Below are 16,794 nucleotides of genomic sequence, written 5' to 3'. Positions count from 1 at the left end.
TTTTTTTTTCATTTTATACTTTCAACTTGGCTTTTTTAGCGTAATAAAAAAATTTAAAAAAAAGAATGAATGATAAATAAGACAAGTTGAGGTAGACTCGAAAGCCATGAAGGCCAAATGTGAAATTGTCAGACAATAAGACAAAAAAAAAAACCCATCAAGACAGTAAGTACATTCCCTTGAACATTTGCAATTGAACCCCCCTTTTTAAAAGATAAATTTTTTTTTTTTTTGTATTGTTAAACCGCTAATGTAACAGTGTTGGTTGTTTGTATAAATCTTGGGTCTTCAATTTTATTATTTTTTATATAAATATATTAACAATAACAAGTGAAAGAACAATAACAAATTGAAGACCGGTTCATGCTTTGTCAGTGTGTATATTCCCCTCTTCTTTTTAAAAATTCTTTTCATAATATTTTATAGGTGAAAATACACTTGCAGCAAAACCAAAGCAAAGTCAACGCTGCGCACCGTTGCACCTGTGGGTTCAATACAAATAATAATACATCCCTTCTCTAGCTGTACTTGTCGCGGCCAAGGTGATCCAACCAACCGACCGACCGACCGACCAACAATTTATTCATCATCATCATCATTATTATTATTTTATTTTTCTATTAAAACTATCATTAAATAAATTTACCTTAAACTTGAAATTTCAATTTAAATAATTAATGTTTATTTTCTTTTTTTTATTTTGTATTAATAATATTATATAATAATATTTTATTTTTGTTTTTTTAATTATTTATTTATATAAATTTTTTAGTACAACTGGGATTAATCAATAATCAAAATTATTATTTTTTTTTTTAATTTTTAAGAACAAATGATAGACATTTGATTTACTATTTAAATAGAAAAATTATTTATGTTTTTTTAGATGATGAAGATGATGAAGATGATGAAGATGATGATGATGATGAAGATGATGAAGATGATGATGATGAAGATGAAGATGATGATGAAGATTTGCTTGATTTTTTTGTACCTTTCGATTCATCAGATTGAATATTTACAGTTTTCTCAATTTCTTCAACAGAATTATCATTTTTAACAAATTTTTCTGTAACTTTCGATTCATCAGCTTGAATATTAACAATTTTTTTAATTCTTTCAACAGAATTATCATTTTTAACAAATGATTTTAATTTTTGTCTCATATTCATAAATTTTTTTCTTGTTTTTATTATTTTATTATTATTCTTATTAGACACATCATTCAATGATGAATTTTTAATATTTTTTGGTTTATTTAACACACCATTTGATGATGAATTTTTAATATTTACTTTTTTATTTATCACTGGTGTATTTTTTTTTGTAATTAAAGTATCATTTGATGATACTGTTGTTGAATCACTGTCATTCAAATTATTTTTATTAATACTTTTTGATTTATTAGTACGTTTATTTGATAACAAATTAATTTGTTCAACTGATTTATCACTGCTCAATGATTTATCAGGATCATTTGTTATAAATTCTTCATATGGAATATTTTTTAATTGTTTCAGTTGAAAAAATTCATGCCATTTTTTATCAGTTATTGAATCAATATCATTGATATTCTCTTCATTGTTTTTTATATTTTTATCAATAATATTTTTAACATTTTTATTATCTTTAACAATTGAATTATCTAGTTTTTCAGATTCACTTGAATAATTTATTTCAAGATGATCAATAATATCACTTAATTCTGATATATCTCTACTTGCTATTACAACTGGATAATTTTCATTATTTTCATTATCAACATGTTGTTCTTCTTCTTCTTCATCATCATAGCTATCAACAATATTTTGTGATAAATTTATTTTTGTATTAAAATACAGTTTAAATAAAATATCTTTATCAACTTTTGTTTTACTACCATGTTTTATATTTGATAGTATTTCTTTATTATTGTCATCTTCAAAATCTGACAATGAAAATAATGGCATATCTTCAATTGTCTCCAATTCATTTGTTTTTTTCTAAAGAAAAAAAATGTATTATTAATTGGCTAATAATCAAATGATAATAATTTTTTAAACTAACCAAATTACACTTGTGAGTTGGTAAATATATATCCTTGGAAATTGGTAATGTCCAAGTTGCACAACGTGTAAAAACATTAAAAAAATATGGCTTTTTACGATTTTTATTTGTATAACATTTAATCCATCCTTTGTTACGATTTGGATCACCAAAACTAAGTGTAAATAAAAATATAAATATTTAATTTTATTATAAAAAAGATCACTGTTTATTTTCAAGTATTAATTTATATATTTAACTTACGATCTCACTTTGATGTTGGACTTTCGATCTGGGCCAGTCATTTTATCCATTTTATTATCCTTTTTTTTTATTATCATAAATGATCATCAATCAGTTTTGGTCAAGAGAAAGGAACTTGAATGCGTCACACTGAGCCGAACAGAGAGAAAAAAAAAAAAACAAAATGGACAAAGGATTTGACACTTCAGTGCCGATAGGTCGTCGACATCATGTTTACTTTTTCATTTTTTGTTATAGTAATCAATGAGGTTAGGTTAGAACGTGATCGAAAAAAAAACGTCGAAATATATATTTTCAAGCGCGCGAAGAAATAGAAATTATTTAAATAGTAAATTTTGAAAATGCATTTATTCATTTATGTTTATTTAATTAAAAAAAATATATTTATTAAAATTAAATAAGGTATTTATAAATTTAAAAAAAAAAAGAAAATCTGTCCTTCAATTTGTTTTTATGATTTTTGTTTTTTTTTATCTTGTTTATGATTTGAAAATATATACCTAAATTAATTAGCTTTTTTTTTTTTATTATAAATTGACAATTTTGTGTTATTTCTTTTGAGTAAAAAAAATATAATAGTCATAAAGATAAAACATTTTAAATTTATATAAATTAAGGTATAAAAAGTAATATCATATTCGAGTTATTTGAGGATAAATTAACGGTAAGTTTTTTTTTTTTTTTTTTTACTTAGTTTGTCGGTGCAATCCCGACTGTAATTAACATATTCCATTAATTTGGATTGTAAATTAGAACTAGGATTATTTTATAAATTTAAAAAGAGGGAGCTGAGGGAAATAAAAAATTTAAAGAAAAAAAAAAAGTTCAAGTGGTGTTTTACACTTGTTGAGTTTCCGGTCTATCAAGAGCAGAAGATTTTAATCTTTTTTTTTTTTTTTTTCATCAAGGTGTAGAAATTTCTCAGGTACATTGTTTAAATATATTTTTCATCAGCTATATAATTTATAATGTAATTTTTTCAAGTTGAAATTGAGTAATACATATGTTTGAAATTAAAAAAAATTCATATTTTTCGAAATTTGAAAATTAATTGACTCTTGCACTTGAAAATAATTATTTTTCTTTAATTTTTTTTTTTGCAAATGGTTTGTTAAAATGTCAATTTATTTGTGCAATTAATTTCAATAATTGACTTTAAAAATTAACAACAAATAATTAACAAATTAAAAAATTTTAAAAATTCATTTTTTCATGTTTTTTTTTTTTTTTTTAATTTATTAATTTTATTGTTGTTATTATTCAAGTTCAATTATAAAAATTAATTACATAAATAAGCCGACATTTTAATTGACTCGTTGAAAAAGAAATCAAACGAAAATGTTAATTTTTAAACACAGCCCGCAATTATGAATTTATATAATTTTTTTTTTTTCACACGTGCGGTATTACGCTCCGCGATATTTGCAATTACGCGCTGACTTTTACAGATCACAGATGGAAAAATAAATAAATGAATAAAAATTCAAATTGACAATTTTTTCCTATACGTTTAAAAATATATTTTTACATCTGTTCTGTTTTTTTTTGCATCAGCCCAGCCAATAGAGCACAGTAATTTTAGCGAATAAATTAAATTTTTCATTCAAAAATTTGTGCAGCATTGATTTCCAGTTTAACAAACAACTTTTTTTTTTTTTTTTTAATATTCATGAATCACGTTTTGTTAACATAATATTATTATTATTTTTATGGTGACTCAAATGCGTGTTTACATTAGTTCAGAAGTAAAATGGCACAAACGGGATCAACGCTTTTACTTGATAATTAAATTTTTTTTTTCTCTTCAATTCAAGATAACAATGAATTACTAAAAAATAATAATTATTCGGTGAGAATTTTTATTTTGTATATTATACATAAAATCTAAAAAATATATTATCATTATTTTATAATTTTTTTAATTCATAAAATAGATTAATATCAAGTTTTACATTATGTAAATAAATTTACTCGTTTTTATATTAAAAAATTTTTTTATTTCATTTATTTAAATTTATAAATATAAATTTTTTTTTTTAAACAATTCTTTTCCTGTTTTTATTTAATTAATTTCATTTATTAAAAATTTTTTACAACGTATTTATTTTAGAAATTCTTTTCTATTTAGAATTTAGAAGTACTTATAAATTATTCTATTTGATGAAATAATAAAGACAACTATTGAAATTGATGCCTTATCATGTAATGAAAAATTGTAAAAATGATTCAATATTTTTTGAATACCGCACATTTAGTGATTGGCACTTCGAATATCGAAAATATATTTTATATTAAATTGATCATAATTGCAGCATTCATTTTGAGCACAAATTAAAATCTTTTTCTTGAATATTTTTATTGAAATTTTCTAAATTTTTTATTTCTTATAAATTTTTTTTTTTTTATTATTTCATTATTTTTGTTGATGTGATTTTTTTTTTTTATTCTTAAGTATTCTAATTTCATGTGATGTTTTGTAACTCAAAATTAATATGTATGAAAAATGTGATGCTTGATGTGATCATTGATGATGCAATGATAAAATAATATATGTAAAAAATAGTAAAAATGATGAATGATTCTGAATATCAAATGTTAATAAAACATGAATGTTGTGATATAATACGTATGAATATTTCCAGATTCATAAAATTCCTGTGGTTACATGCTGATCATATAAATAATATGACAAATTTTCATAAATAAAAGTAATAAAATTTTATATAAAAATAAAATAAATATAAGTTGATTCATAATAAAAAAATTCAGATAATCATTTCATCGTATTTTTTTTTGATAATTTCTGCATATTTAATCATATATTTTTATTTTTGATTTGAATATCTTACTTTGTTTTGTTTTTTTCTATCGTTATATTTGATTTACCGGTCAACGTTGTTACTTTTTTTTTTTTCGTCTATCGATATTTGATATCTGATATACATCTGTCTGGTGGTTTGATGTTTTAAAATTCGAAAAATATTTCGACAATATATAATATTTTTTTTGAGCAAAAAAAATTGTATTGTATAAGAAATTCATTTATCTGAATTATTTATCGAATTGTATGAATTTTATTACAACTAAATATCAACGTGAACGACTCGAGTTTCCCAAAATAAACTGGTGAATAATTCTTTCCTTCCTCAAATATAAATGAAACTTCTTGAGACGACGAAGACATTGCTGATGATATTTATTATTATTACTATATTTATAATTTGAAATAAATTTTATGGAAAATATAAAATTATATAGCTATTGAAATAGTTTTAATCCAAGACTTGATCATGAAAAGAAGTAGTTTATTTAAAATAATTAATTTAAATCTTATTTTTTTGATATTAAATTTTGTGAAACACTTTGAGACAATTACGACTGATGTCTGATTTAATTTTGACTTGTTTCACTTGGTTAGTAAATATTTTTCTGGCTTTGGGATTATTTGAGTGAGCTCACTGATGCATACTATATCGATATAATAATAATATCCTAGACATAAATTTCTCAGCCAAATCATCTCGAAATAAAATATCCTGGTTAATAATTTGCCCCAAAAAAATAAAAAACATCATGTAGCTTGTGTTGGTATAAAAAGCCATATTTAAAATTAAAATGAATAATTATAAAAATAATATACAAGCATAGTTTAACATGTAAACATAATGATGATTATGATGATTTAAAATTTGTCGAAAAATAATTATGACAAGAGTATGATCAGCACGATAAATAAATAAATATTCCATTTAAAAATTTATTTATTTTTTTTTTTTTTGCAAATTTACTATTATCCATATATCTTGGATAAATTGAAAATTAATTTATTTAAAAATTAATTAATTCATCATCGTATTGTAATGACTCGCTGTTATTATTATTTCAAATTTAATTTTTATTAATATTTTCATTTTTTAAATATATTTTATTAAATGTTTATTTATTTAATTTTTTATTTACTATAGTGAATATTTTCAACTGGGTTTTTTAAAATTTTTTTGGGGAATTTTTTTAAGGCATACAATATTCTGTTTGAAATATTTAGGTCGAGAAATTTATGTACAGGATATTGAGTCATGTTGTATAAAAAATAAAAAAATAAAAAACGTAGGAAAATTTGAGGTGAAATAAAAAATTTAATAAAAAAAAAAAAAATCAATAAAAATCCAATAGATCGTGGCCATGACCATAGGAGGTCGATTACAAGGAGGTCCCCATAACGATGGGTGATGAAAAGAGGAGAGAAGTAAACGACCAGGTTTTGCGCCGCGATGATTCGTTGAAGTGGAGGAACGAATAAACAAATGGAGGTGGTTTGGACCGTTAGTTGGCCCCAACAGCAGCGGGAGCGTTGTCCGGGCATTCGCGGCTCTTCGGACATTATTTTTTATCTCACTTTATTATATATTTTTTATCTTTATCTAGCATATTTTCATGACTCGTATTCTAACCGATCAGAATAATATTCACTCAGATTTTTCCCTACTTGTCACCTGTTTTATGTCAATATATTAACATTTTTCTTTTTTTTTTTTTTATTATTTTTCTCTTTAAATTAATTCTTAGAAACGCAAAATCTTTTTCAGCTTATATTTAAAAGCCTTTTTCGAATATTCATTCTCACAGTTTTAAATTAAAAAAAAAAATACATATAGCGTTTTATATAATATTACATCATAGGCTATTAATAATTTTGCGTCTAAAAATTCATAACAATTCATTGTCTTTTTTCCCCAATAAATAATAACAATTTATTTCGAAATCTTTTAACCAAAATTGCAGGGGTTTTGACCACCCTTAATGTGACTATATTAAAATTTAAACAAAAGTACATTAAGTTGTATTAAAATAGCATTTAAAATTTTCAGAATTTCGTAAATTTTGCAAAGACACACGTTTTCTTATTATCATAATGTTTTGTTGAAAAGTAAATATAATAAATCAATTTAGAAAGGAACAAAAGTCTTATCATTTCATATGGCTATTTGAAAAAAAAAAAAGAAAAGAAAAAGAATGACGCGAAAGAAAAAAACATAAAAGAAATATTGTGTCTCGGGGGGCTTTAACAAAAAGTTCCCCTTGATATTTCGGTGAATTTCACGGTTAGATTTTTGCAAAGAGGGTTCCGAAGATTCAGCTCTTCGAACAGGTCAAATTTCAGAATATTATATAAAAGACACACACGTCCTTGCTCTAATTTTACGTCCTTCAAAAAGGTGTTCAACCCAAAAGGTCAATTATATAATATATTTATGAGAACACTGTGTGGTTTTTGAGTATTTTTTTGATTTTTTTTTGACACAATATATTAATATAAATTATTTCTTAAGAAGATTAGTCGAAAAAAGCATCGAAAAATAAATAAAACACGTGCCTGGATAGTAAAGTAGCTGTTGTAAAATATCATGTGGTGTTTTTTTGGCTGAGAAAACAATGGTTGATAGTGGTGGCTGTTCAAAAACAGAATACATATTGATTTATGTTTAGTTAATTATTTTCTATACAAATATCACAAAGCTATTGTTATGAAAAGTTTTGTTGTAATCTGCGTTATATTTGCTTGACAATAGCTGAAAGAACATTTCCAATAAATTTACCTGATCTTTTTCAAGTTTTTACAATTTGCAAAAAATTTTTTACTTTGAAGAATATCTTTAAGAATATTTTACAGCATGTTTATGTCTTTTTAAAGACTTGAAATTAATCTAATTTAATATTTTTTTTTTTAAGATGCTAAAATATATAAAAAATAATAATTCTGTTGGGATTTTTAATAATAAAAATATGAGAATCTTGGGAAATTTTTATTACAAATTAATTCTCAGCGAAAAAATAGTAAAGAATTTTTATTTTACGGTAACAAATGTTAAGAATTGATAAAAGAAAATCCAGAGATTACTTGAGAAATCTTCTGAAGAAAAATTTCCATCAAAAAAAATTATTTTTCTTCGTAAAGTTTAAAGAAAAATCAATCATCTTTTGAAGATTATTCTTATCATTTTCAGCGTCCAAAGCTTAGTTAAATTATTTTTTTATAATTGTATAAAAAATTATAAATTACAGATAAATAAATGATTTATTTGAAAAACTATTACAGCAAATTACAAAAATTAATTTGACCAATTGTATTAATTTAAAAGAAATAAATCATTTATTTAAATTAAAATTGAAAATAAAATATTTTTATAAATCTATTTTTCATTCGTAGAATTTTTCTATCTAATCAGCAAAAAAAAATTTTAAATTATACACTAATTTCATTAGAATATAATAGTAAATAGCAATTTTTTTTTTTTCATTTATTTTCATCCAATTATGAAGAATGATTACGACTAGTTAGAACTTTGATTGTGCTGTCACATTTATTTAAAAAACGAGGCAATGACAGTCTCGTAATAACGACGATGACAAATAAATTTAAACTTATTTTATTACTTTCAAATTTTTAAGCTGTGCTTTATTCTCATTATATTATTTAGTAACATATAATAACGACTAATGATGCCAGAAAATTCCCGAGTTTTATTACAGCCACCTGTCAGTCTGGTTGCCCTTTTTTTTTTTTCTTTATTTATAATTTTGATTTATAAAATTAATGCAACTTTAATAAAATAATAACATTAATACCAACAAATTAGCAATGATAATAAATTTTATTATAAAATAAAATTGAATTTTATGTGTTTTTTATAACCACTTTTCTATAATTACATTTATATAAATTAATTAATTAAAAAAATAAATAATTTTTTTTAAAAAAAAATTAAATATTATCTAACCAATCTTCTTTTGTAATGAAAAATATTTTTTTTAATTCAGTAAAATTATTAATTTGTTGAAAAAATATCGTATGATTAAAAAATCAATTTATAAATCGAAATGAATTTTAAAAAAATTAAATCATTATTAATTTATTGATCTAAATTATAAATTTATTATAAATTTTAATAAAAACAATCTAAATAATTTATATTAAATGTTATTTTGATTATAAAATTTATTAAAATTAATTATTATTAAAATTTCAGATAATGTCTGACCAAAATGGCTTTTTTTCACTTTTAAAAATCGAAAATTCAAGTAGACACAATCATCGAAACAATTACAAATAAAATATTTCTACTTGAGAAATATTTTTCTAAAGAAGCAATAATAATTTTTCGATTGAATAAAATATTACATTACATGTAAAAAAAAAAACATTAAATTACTATAGAGAAATATTTCTCTCAGCGAGACAAAAAAAAAAATTCAACTGGAGCCTTGAATGTCTAATTGATTTAAAAAATCTCTCTGTATTTTTGTGAAAATTAAATTAGCAATTGTTAAATAATTGTATAAATAATTGCATGACAAATTTTTAAAATAAAGGTTGAGTTTATTTTAATTTTTTTCCGACAAAGGATGAATTAACTTTTCACTCATTGAAAGCAATATCTTAATTGATGTATATACTGTATATTTATCTCTTGATGTAAATGTAATATATACCTATATATATACGTGGGTCAAGACACGGATTTGTTCGATAACGAAAGTATATTAGGATCGCACAATTTTCACTCTCCGTGTTTTCGATTATGTAAACGTCGAGTGCCAAGCATGGTAGCTTGAATTTACGGTTAATAAAACAGTTATGTTTGCCTACTTACAAAGTCTCTCGCATTCTATCTTTATTCAATGCGATGATGCTATTGGCACACTCGGAAACGTGAAAATTTTTTCGTATATAATACAAGGATAATAATATGAAAAATGTATTTGTTAAAAATTAACATGTTTAATGTTTTTAAAATCAAAAGAAGAAATATATATATATAGTTTTTACATCCGCTTGTTCAATTTTTATTTTTGAAATAATAAAAAGAAAAATTTAATAAAGAGAGGGAAGAGCTGAAGTCAGTGGATAACGGTACATTTTGGGTAAAGTGAAGAGATGATGTGAAGAGATGAAAAAAAAAAATATATAAAAAGAGGGAGAACAAATCTTCTCAGCTTGTTCGTCAAATATTTCAGTGATTGTTCAACACTGACGCAATCGAATGATGGAAGTTCACGTAACCCTGTGTTTGGTGAACGTAAAAGCCAAAAGTGTTACACGGGCACTTAAACTTGAAAGAAATTCGAAATGCATTTTTTATTCATTTTTTTTTTTGGACAACGCTGTAATACAGCGATGGATTTTAATAACACTGTATGATAATGTTTTTATTGAAATTACACGAAAATAAATTACTCGATTGTAATAAATGTTACAGCCTTGAATCAATAGTCCTTTTTAAAAATTAAATTATTATCAAGATGTTTTTTTAAATTAGCAATTTTTTAGCACTTTTAAAAAGATTTATTATTTATACAAATAAAAAGATGAATGAAATAAATTTTATGGTTTTATGAACTCGAATGAAGAAATATATAGGACAAATTGAATATTTAAATCAAATGAAAAATATATTTGAAAAAAATAAATCATTTATTTGAATAGTTTCATTTTTTTTTTTTTTTTAACGAAATAAATATTTATTTGTATGAAAAATAAATTAAATATTTAAAGTAAATAAATGATTATTTGTAATTATTATTACATAAAAAAATTGAAAAAATAAATTTAATATTTATTATTTATTTAATAAAATGTAGTATGAAAATTTTTTGAAATTATTATAGAAAAAAAAAAGTCAAAATTCAAGTATATAAATTTTTGAAATTTATTTTTATAATTTCAAATAAAATTTATTAACCACAAATAAATTAATATTTAAAAAAAAATAATTTTCATATTTTTCATCAAATAAACAATTAACCTTGTAATTTAATTTCAAATAATTTATTTTATTTTTTGTTAATTAAATTTTCATTTATCTCAAATAAAAATATAATGAATTCTTTTATTTTCATTTCTATAATTTTCACTTGTTTGTTTATTAAATACAACAACATAGCATCATAATTATTAAAAAATTAATTCATTTATTTATCAATAGTAAGAAAATGAAAATCAAGAGAAAAACAGCTAAGTGTATATTACATTCAATATTATCCAACGAAAGAAAGTAGTGCAAGGTCGCTTTCTTCTTCTCCAACCAATTATTACAGCATGGATTCTGATTATTTCTCTCTGTAATATCTAATACTGTCTATTAGAAAGTTTTTAAAATGCATCACACAATTATAAATAAAAAAAAACCTTTTTTTTTATTTATTTTTTTTTTTCTATATGCACCTGATAATTTAATAGCTTCCCAAATAAAAAACCAAAATAATAATAAATTAAAATACACGGGTACATAACATTACGTCAGACTGACCTAGAATGTATTCGAACATAAAAAATAAAAAAAAATAAAAATGTGATGTTACTCCCGAAGATTAGTATACACTGTAAAGATATTATATTCAAAAGAAAAAAAAAACTTCATTCCTGAAGTGGTCATAAAATGAGTTGAAAGTTTAAAAAGAAAAATAATTCTAAAAAATAAATCATTGATTTTATATATACAACAATATCTTCTCAATATAAAAAAAAAAAAACCATCATTAATATTAAATACTAATTTAAAGAATTGTTATAAAATTATTTCTTTTCATAATCTAAATTTTTATATATAAATTCAAATATACAATTTAAAATTTATAAAATCAAAATTAAAAAAAAATACAAAATTAATCATCTGATAAATGATAAATATTTGTGTTAAATAATCAAAACAAAAAAATTCAAATAACGAAGGTCGTGAAAATGATTACATACGTATATGTAATGATAAGTTATTATAACACGTGTGTCCTCTTGTGCAGTATATAATAACGGTACCAAAGAATCGGCCCACTTTATAACAACACACACTCGACCAGCTCCATATCGTAAAATGCACGCAAACACCACCACCATCATCACCACCACCACCACCACTATCCAATCATATATTAACCATATCCTATTTCTTCAAAAAAAAAAAAAAAATTAATTCATTCAAACAAGTTATTTGGTCATCATCAAACTTTAATTATCATATCCAATTAAAAATCTCATCATCAAAAAATACCCAAATTACATAAAATAATATATTTATAAAATTTAGGGTAAGACAAGTATTTAAAATTGAAAAAAGATTAAAATAAATATATAAAGTTTAATTTATTCATGGTACTATGAGTTGCATTATATGATTTTAAATATATATTTTGTATTTTTTTTATTTCATACTAAGTACGTGATGGTGCGTGACCTCAATTGTATGGTGCTTTAACGCCCCCGTCTCTATTTATTATATTTTTTTAATTTTTTTTTTTCTGGTACTTGAAATTCCAACAGGAAATCTTTTTGGTTGTTCCAACATGGCTATTAACATATCGTTAAATAAAATCATTATCTATGATATATAAATATATAGTAAACATGTTTACATTGCAAAAACAAAAAAAGGTATTAAACTTGATAAAACTCGATAGACTAAATTCAAATGTATATATAAAAATAAATAAATTACAATTGAATATATAAAAATAATTTTTACATATAAAAATTTAGAATACATTTGAATTGGTATGAAATAATTTGATAGGTATAAAAAATGAAAAAATAAAACTTTAAATAATATACAAGAGATTTTAAATCAATGATATGATATTGAAGACTGAAGAGGTCATCGACATTGAATTTTGGTTCTCATTTCGTAAGAGTCTGTTGAGTTATTCGAGGTCATTGAATCTCTACGCCACTTATATTATTCTAGGACATAACGAAGGTGCTATATAGAGAGAAAGCTCGTCGTCTTATGTCCTCTCCTATTTAAAAAAAAAATAAATATAAATATACTTTTGAAGATACATCAAAATGAAAGTATACTAATTATAAAATCCATCACCCCACGACCACCATGGAAAAAGAAAATTAAAAAAAAAAAAAAGTCAAATAAAAGAAAATTAAATAACTCTTTTAAAATAAAAATTGTATAAAGTTTAAAATGGGTTTATGAATATTATATTCAGTCAAGTGTTTGGAGTATTTTTTTTAAAACAAAATGGGTGGCTATATGAATACAGGATTATTGTGTAATGGCGGCCATATATATACTCTTGCAATATATTTATTAAAGTCACTCTTACACATATAAAATATATATAAAAGAGTTAACATGGCTTTGCCACCATGAGCAAAATGAAAAGGTGAATGTCCTGGCCATGAGTCTTGTCCTCTTTCTGTTCCTCTTTTTTTCCCCTGCTACTTCATCATCTACATCTTTATCATTCCCATGCGTCTCTTGACTTCACTCTAAATCCATTATCATTATGGTTATTCGCATGAAAATACAAATTGCAAAAAAATCTGTATTATATGTAAAAAAAAAAATAGTCTCATACTTTTGAAAAAAAAAAGTTCAACATGAATACATTGCAATTCTTCAAGAATACATAATGAATTTATAAAAAAAAAAAAGAAAAGAATAAGAAATTAAAGAGGAAGAAAACAAATAATAGAATTCATTTGATGAAGAATCCCACGAAGGCGAATGAATGCACGTTATATACAGTTTGTATGCGAGGATAAAAGTGAGGGGAGGAAAGAGGAGTAAAATAGAAAGAAGAAATGATGATGCTGATGATGGCAATGGTGATGGTGGTGGTTAGAGAGAGGATATGAAAAAAAAAAAAGCACAAGACAAGACTCAAGAGGTGAGAGAGAAAAAGTTGAGGTTAGAAAACGATAAATATATGAGACGTGTAAAAAAATAAGAGAAGGGGATTTTTTCTATAATAGTTTGAGGTAAATTTTATATATTAAAGTGGGAGAAATATATATGATAATAAAGAGGCAAGAGAGGTAAGAAGTGAGGTAAGTAGGAGTTGGCCACTGTCACTGCCACGGCTACACGGTAAAATACACGGTGAAGTAATACCAGATTCCATGCCACAAGGCAACAATAACCGCCATTTTGGTATCTTGTAATTTTGCACGATTTTAAAAATTACACCAGCTGCATTTTAAAACCAGATATTTAATGAAATAAATAATATATAAAACAGCGACAATTATACTTGGAATTTTTTATTTTTTAATTTTTCTCTTCATCATCATCATCATTATCTTCATCATCTTCATCATGGTTTTTTTATACATCTTATTTTTCTTCTTCATCTTGGGTTTTTTTTTTATTTTTCATTTGGTCTCTTCAACGAAAGATAAATGCGGTTTTCTTTATATAAAAATGCTACAGGGTCTCGTTTACTGCGAATTGCATATTGACCCTCCGGGGCATTTACAAGGACACGTTTGTCAGGTTTTAAACTCAAGCACCGGAATATTTAAATTGTTGTATTTTTTATTTTATAAATTTTTATCATTATTTTTTTATTTATTTATGTGATCTTGGTCTTTGTATTGATGCATTCATTGACTTCAATGTGAGCCAGTATGACTACTTACATATTAGATGCGAATGCGCATTTTGCCACACCTATATATTGCATTCCAAACTTTGATCCTGCATGCGTGCCAATTTTCTTCAGTCAAAGATAATAATAAATTCTTCAATCAAGTTTTAATAAAAATTTTTTTTTATTTATTCTTATCAGTTGTTTATATAAATATAAACAAATTCAAATAAAAAATAAAATTAAGTAAACCAAAAAAATATATAAATGAACTTGTTATGAATTTTTTTTAATTCAAAATTTGTGATTTTCCATTTTTTTTTTTTTTTCAACAATATTTTTTTATTTATTATTATTTTTATTATTCAAATTATGATGCATGACTTTTAAAATTATTTTTAAAACAATGACATTTATTATTTTTTTACAGAATTGAAAGTTGATTTTTTTTCTTTCGTTTTCATCTATATATTATATAATTTCTAATTTAAATTAAAAAAATAAATACAAATAGAATTTTGTATGTTTAAAAAAATAAAATATACTAAATAAATTCATCATTTTGTTACTGATTTAATCGCAAAAAAATTGGTCAGGATTTTTACAGGTTTCGTTGGTATATGAATATAATATATGTATATGTATATATAATCGTAAATCTGAACGTCTGGAAGAACGGTCAAGGCCACGAGACGCTTTGCAAAAGGCACAAGAGAGCCGCTTCGCAGGTACCGTGGTTTGATATACACACGTGAGTTGTATTTTCAAGGTGTCTTGAAGTCTTGAGTGCAAGCAAAAGCCATAGCCCAACAAACATCACCAGTACATACGCGAGAATGCATTCTTGTTCGACCTTCGATATTGCTTTACCTTGTTCGGTGTGTCTATATATCTATAGGTATATATATATAAAATACAATAAACATCTCATCAGTGACTTGATCAACCAACCAACCAACCGAACAACCAACCAATCAACCAATCAACAAACATTTACTATACGTATATACATTTAAAAATATCAACAAATAAAAAATAACCAGCAAGACTATTTATGTAGTTGTATTTTATGCTACATAGTGCTACATAAAGCTATACGAGTCCTACAAAATGATGGAATAATATACTATAGTACTATTTAATAGTATGCATATAATTTATGTCAATCCATAAGACATTTTAGAGCTTTAAATAATATGTAAAGCTTTAAATGTCTTATGGTGTGACATATGGCTACATAATACTACATAATGCTACAAAAAAAATTTATATTGTGTTTTTAATCACAATATAGTGCTACATAGTAGAAAGCAATACTGTAAAACACTTGTAAAATATTGTAATAGCATTATGTAGTACAATTTAGCACTTTATAGTACTATGTAATAATATATAACACTAAAAACACTATGTGTAGTATTTAATGATACTAAAAGTGCTAAATTGTATCACAAAATGCTATCACAGTGTTTTAAAATGTTTTAATTGTCTTATTTTATACTTCGAAGTGCTTAATAATGCTTAATAATGTTACATAGAACTATATAGTACTATATTATGCTGTAATAGTACTCAAAATGTACTATGACAGTGTTATATAGTACTATGCAACACAGTTTAGTCCTAAGTAGTACTATATAATGATACAAATAGTATTTTTTAGTGTTACATAGTACTACATAGTTGGAAATTGTACTATATATTACTACTTAGGACTATACTGTGTTACATAGTACTAAATAACACTGACATAGTACATTTTGAGTACTATTATAGCATAATATAGTACTATGTAGTTCTATGTAACATTATTAAGCACTATGAAGTATAAAATAATACTGATAAAACATTTTGAAACACTTTGATAGCATAAGTTGGAAGGATGTGATACAATTTAGCACTTTTAGTACTATTAAATGATATAAATAGCATTTGCTAGTGTTACATAGTACTACATAGTTCTAAATTGTATTACATAGTGCTAAATAAAAATATATAACGCTATAATAGGGCTTTGTTCATAGTAATTGTAACTGGTATTCACTTACACATATCCCTTCTACTTTTATTAAATGACAAATCACTGACAAACTTGAAAAAAAAAATGAAATAAACAAGTATAACTTTGGA

The 16,794-nt window shown here is 23.5% G+C and overlaps 1 protein-coding gene across 1 annotated transcript; it reads right to left on the bottom strand.

Moving 5' to 3' along the window:
• Window positions 1–1,330: 1,330 nt before the first annotated feature.
• LOC122859757 lies at window positions 1,331–13,456 on the bottom strand. Its single transcript, XM_044163439.1, has 5 exons — window positions 13,399–13,456; window positions 2,290–2,418; window positions 2,047–2,200; window positions 1,664–1,982; window positions 1,331–1,365 (listed from the first exon to the last, which is right to left on the bottom strand). The coding sequence occupies exons 2-5, from the start codon at window positions 2,364–2,366 to the stop codon at window positions 1,331–1,333; spliced, it is 585 nt and encodes a 194-aa protein (XP_044019374.1). The 5' UTR covers window positions 2,367–2,418; window positions 13,399–13,456.
• Window positions 13,457–16,794: the final 3,338 nt, after the last annotated feature.

The sequence above is a fragment of the Aphidius gifuensis genome, linkage group LG6, assembly GCF_014905175.1.
Source record: "Aphidius gifuensis isolate YNYX2018 linkage group LG6, ASM1490517v1, whole genome shotgun sequence".
Lineage (NCBI taxonomy): Eukaryota > Metazoa > Arthropoda > Insecta > Hymenoptera > Braconidae > Aphidius > Aphidius gifuensis.
The sequence above is the reverse complement of the archived record's forward strand: the minus strand, read 5'-3'. Positions and strand labels throughout refer to the sequence as shown.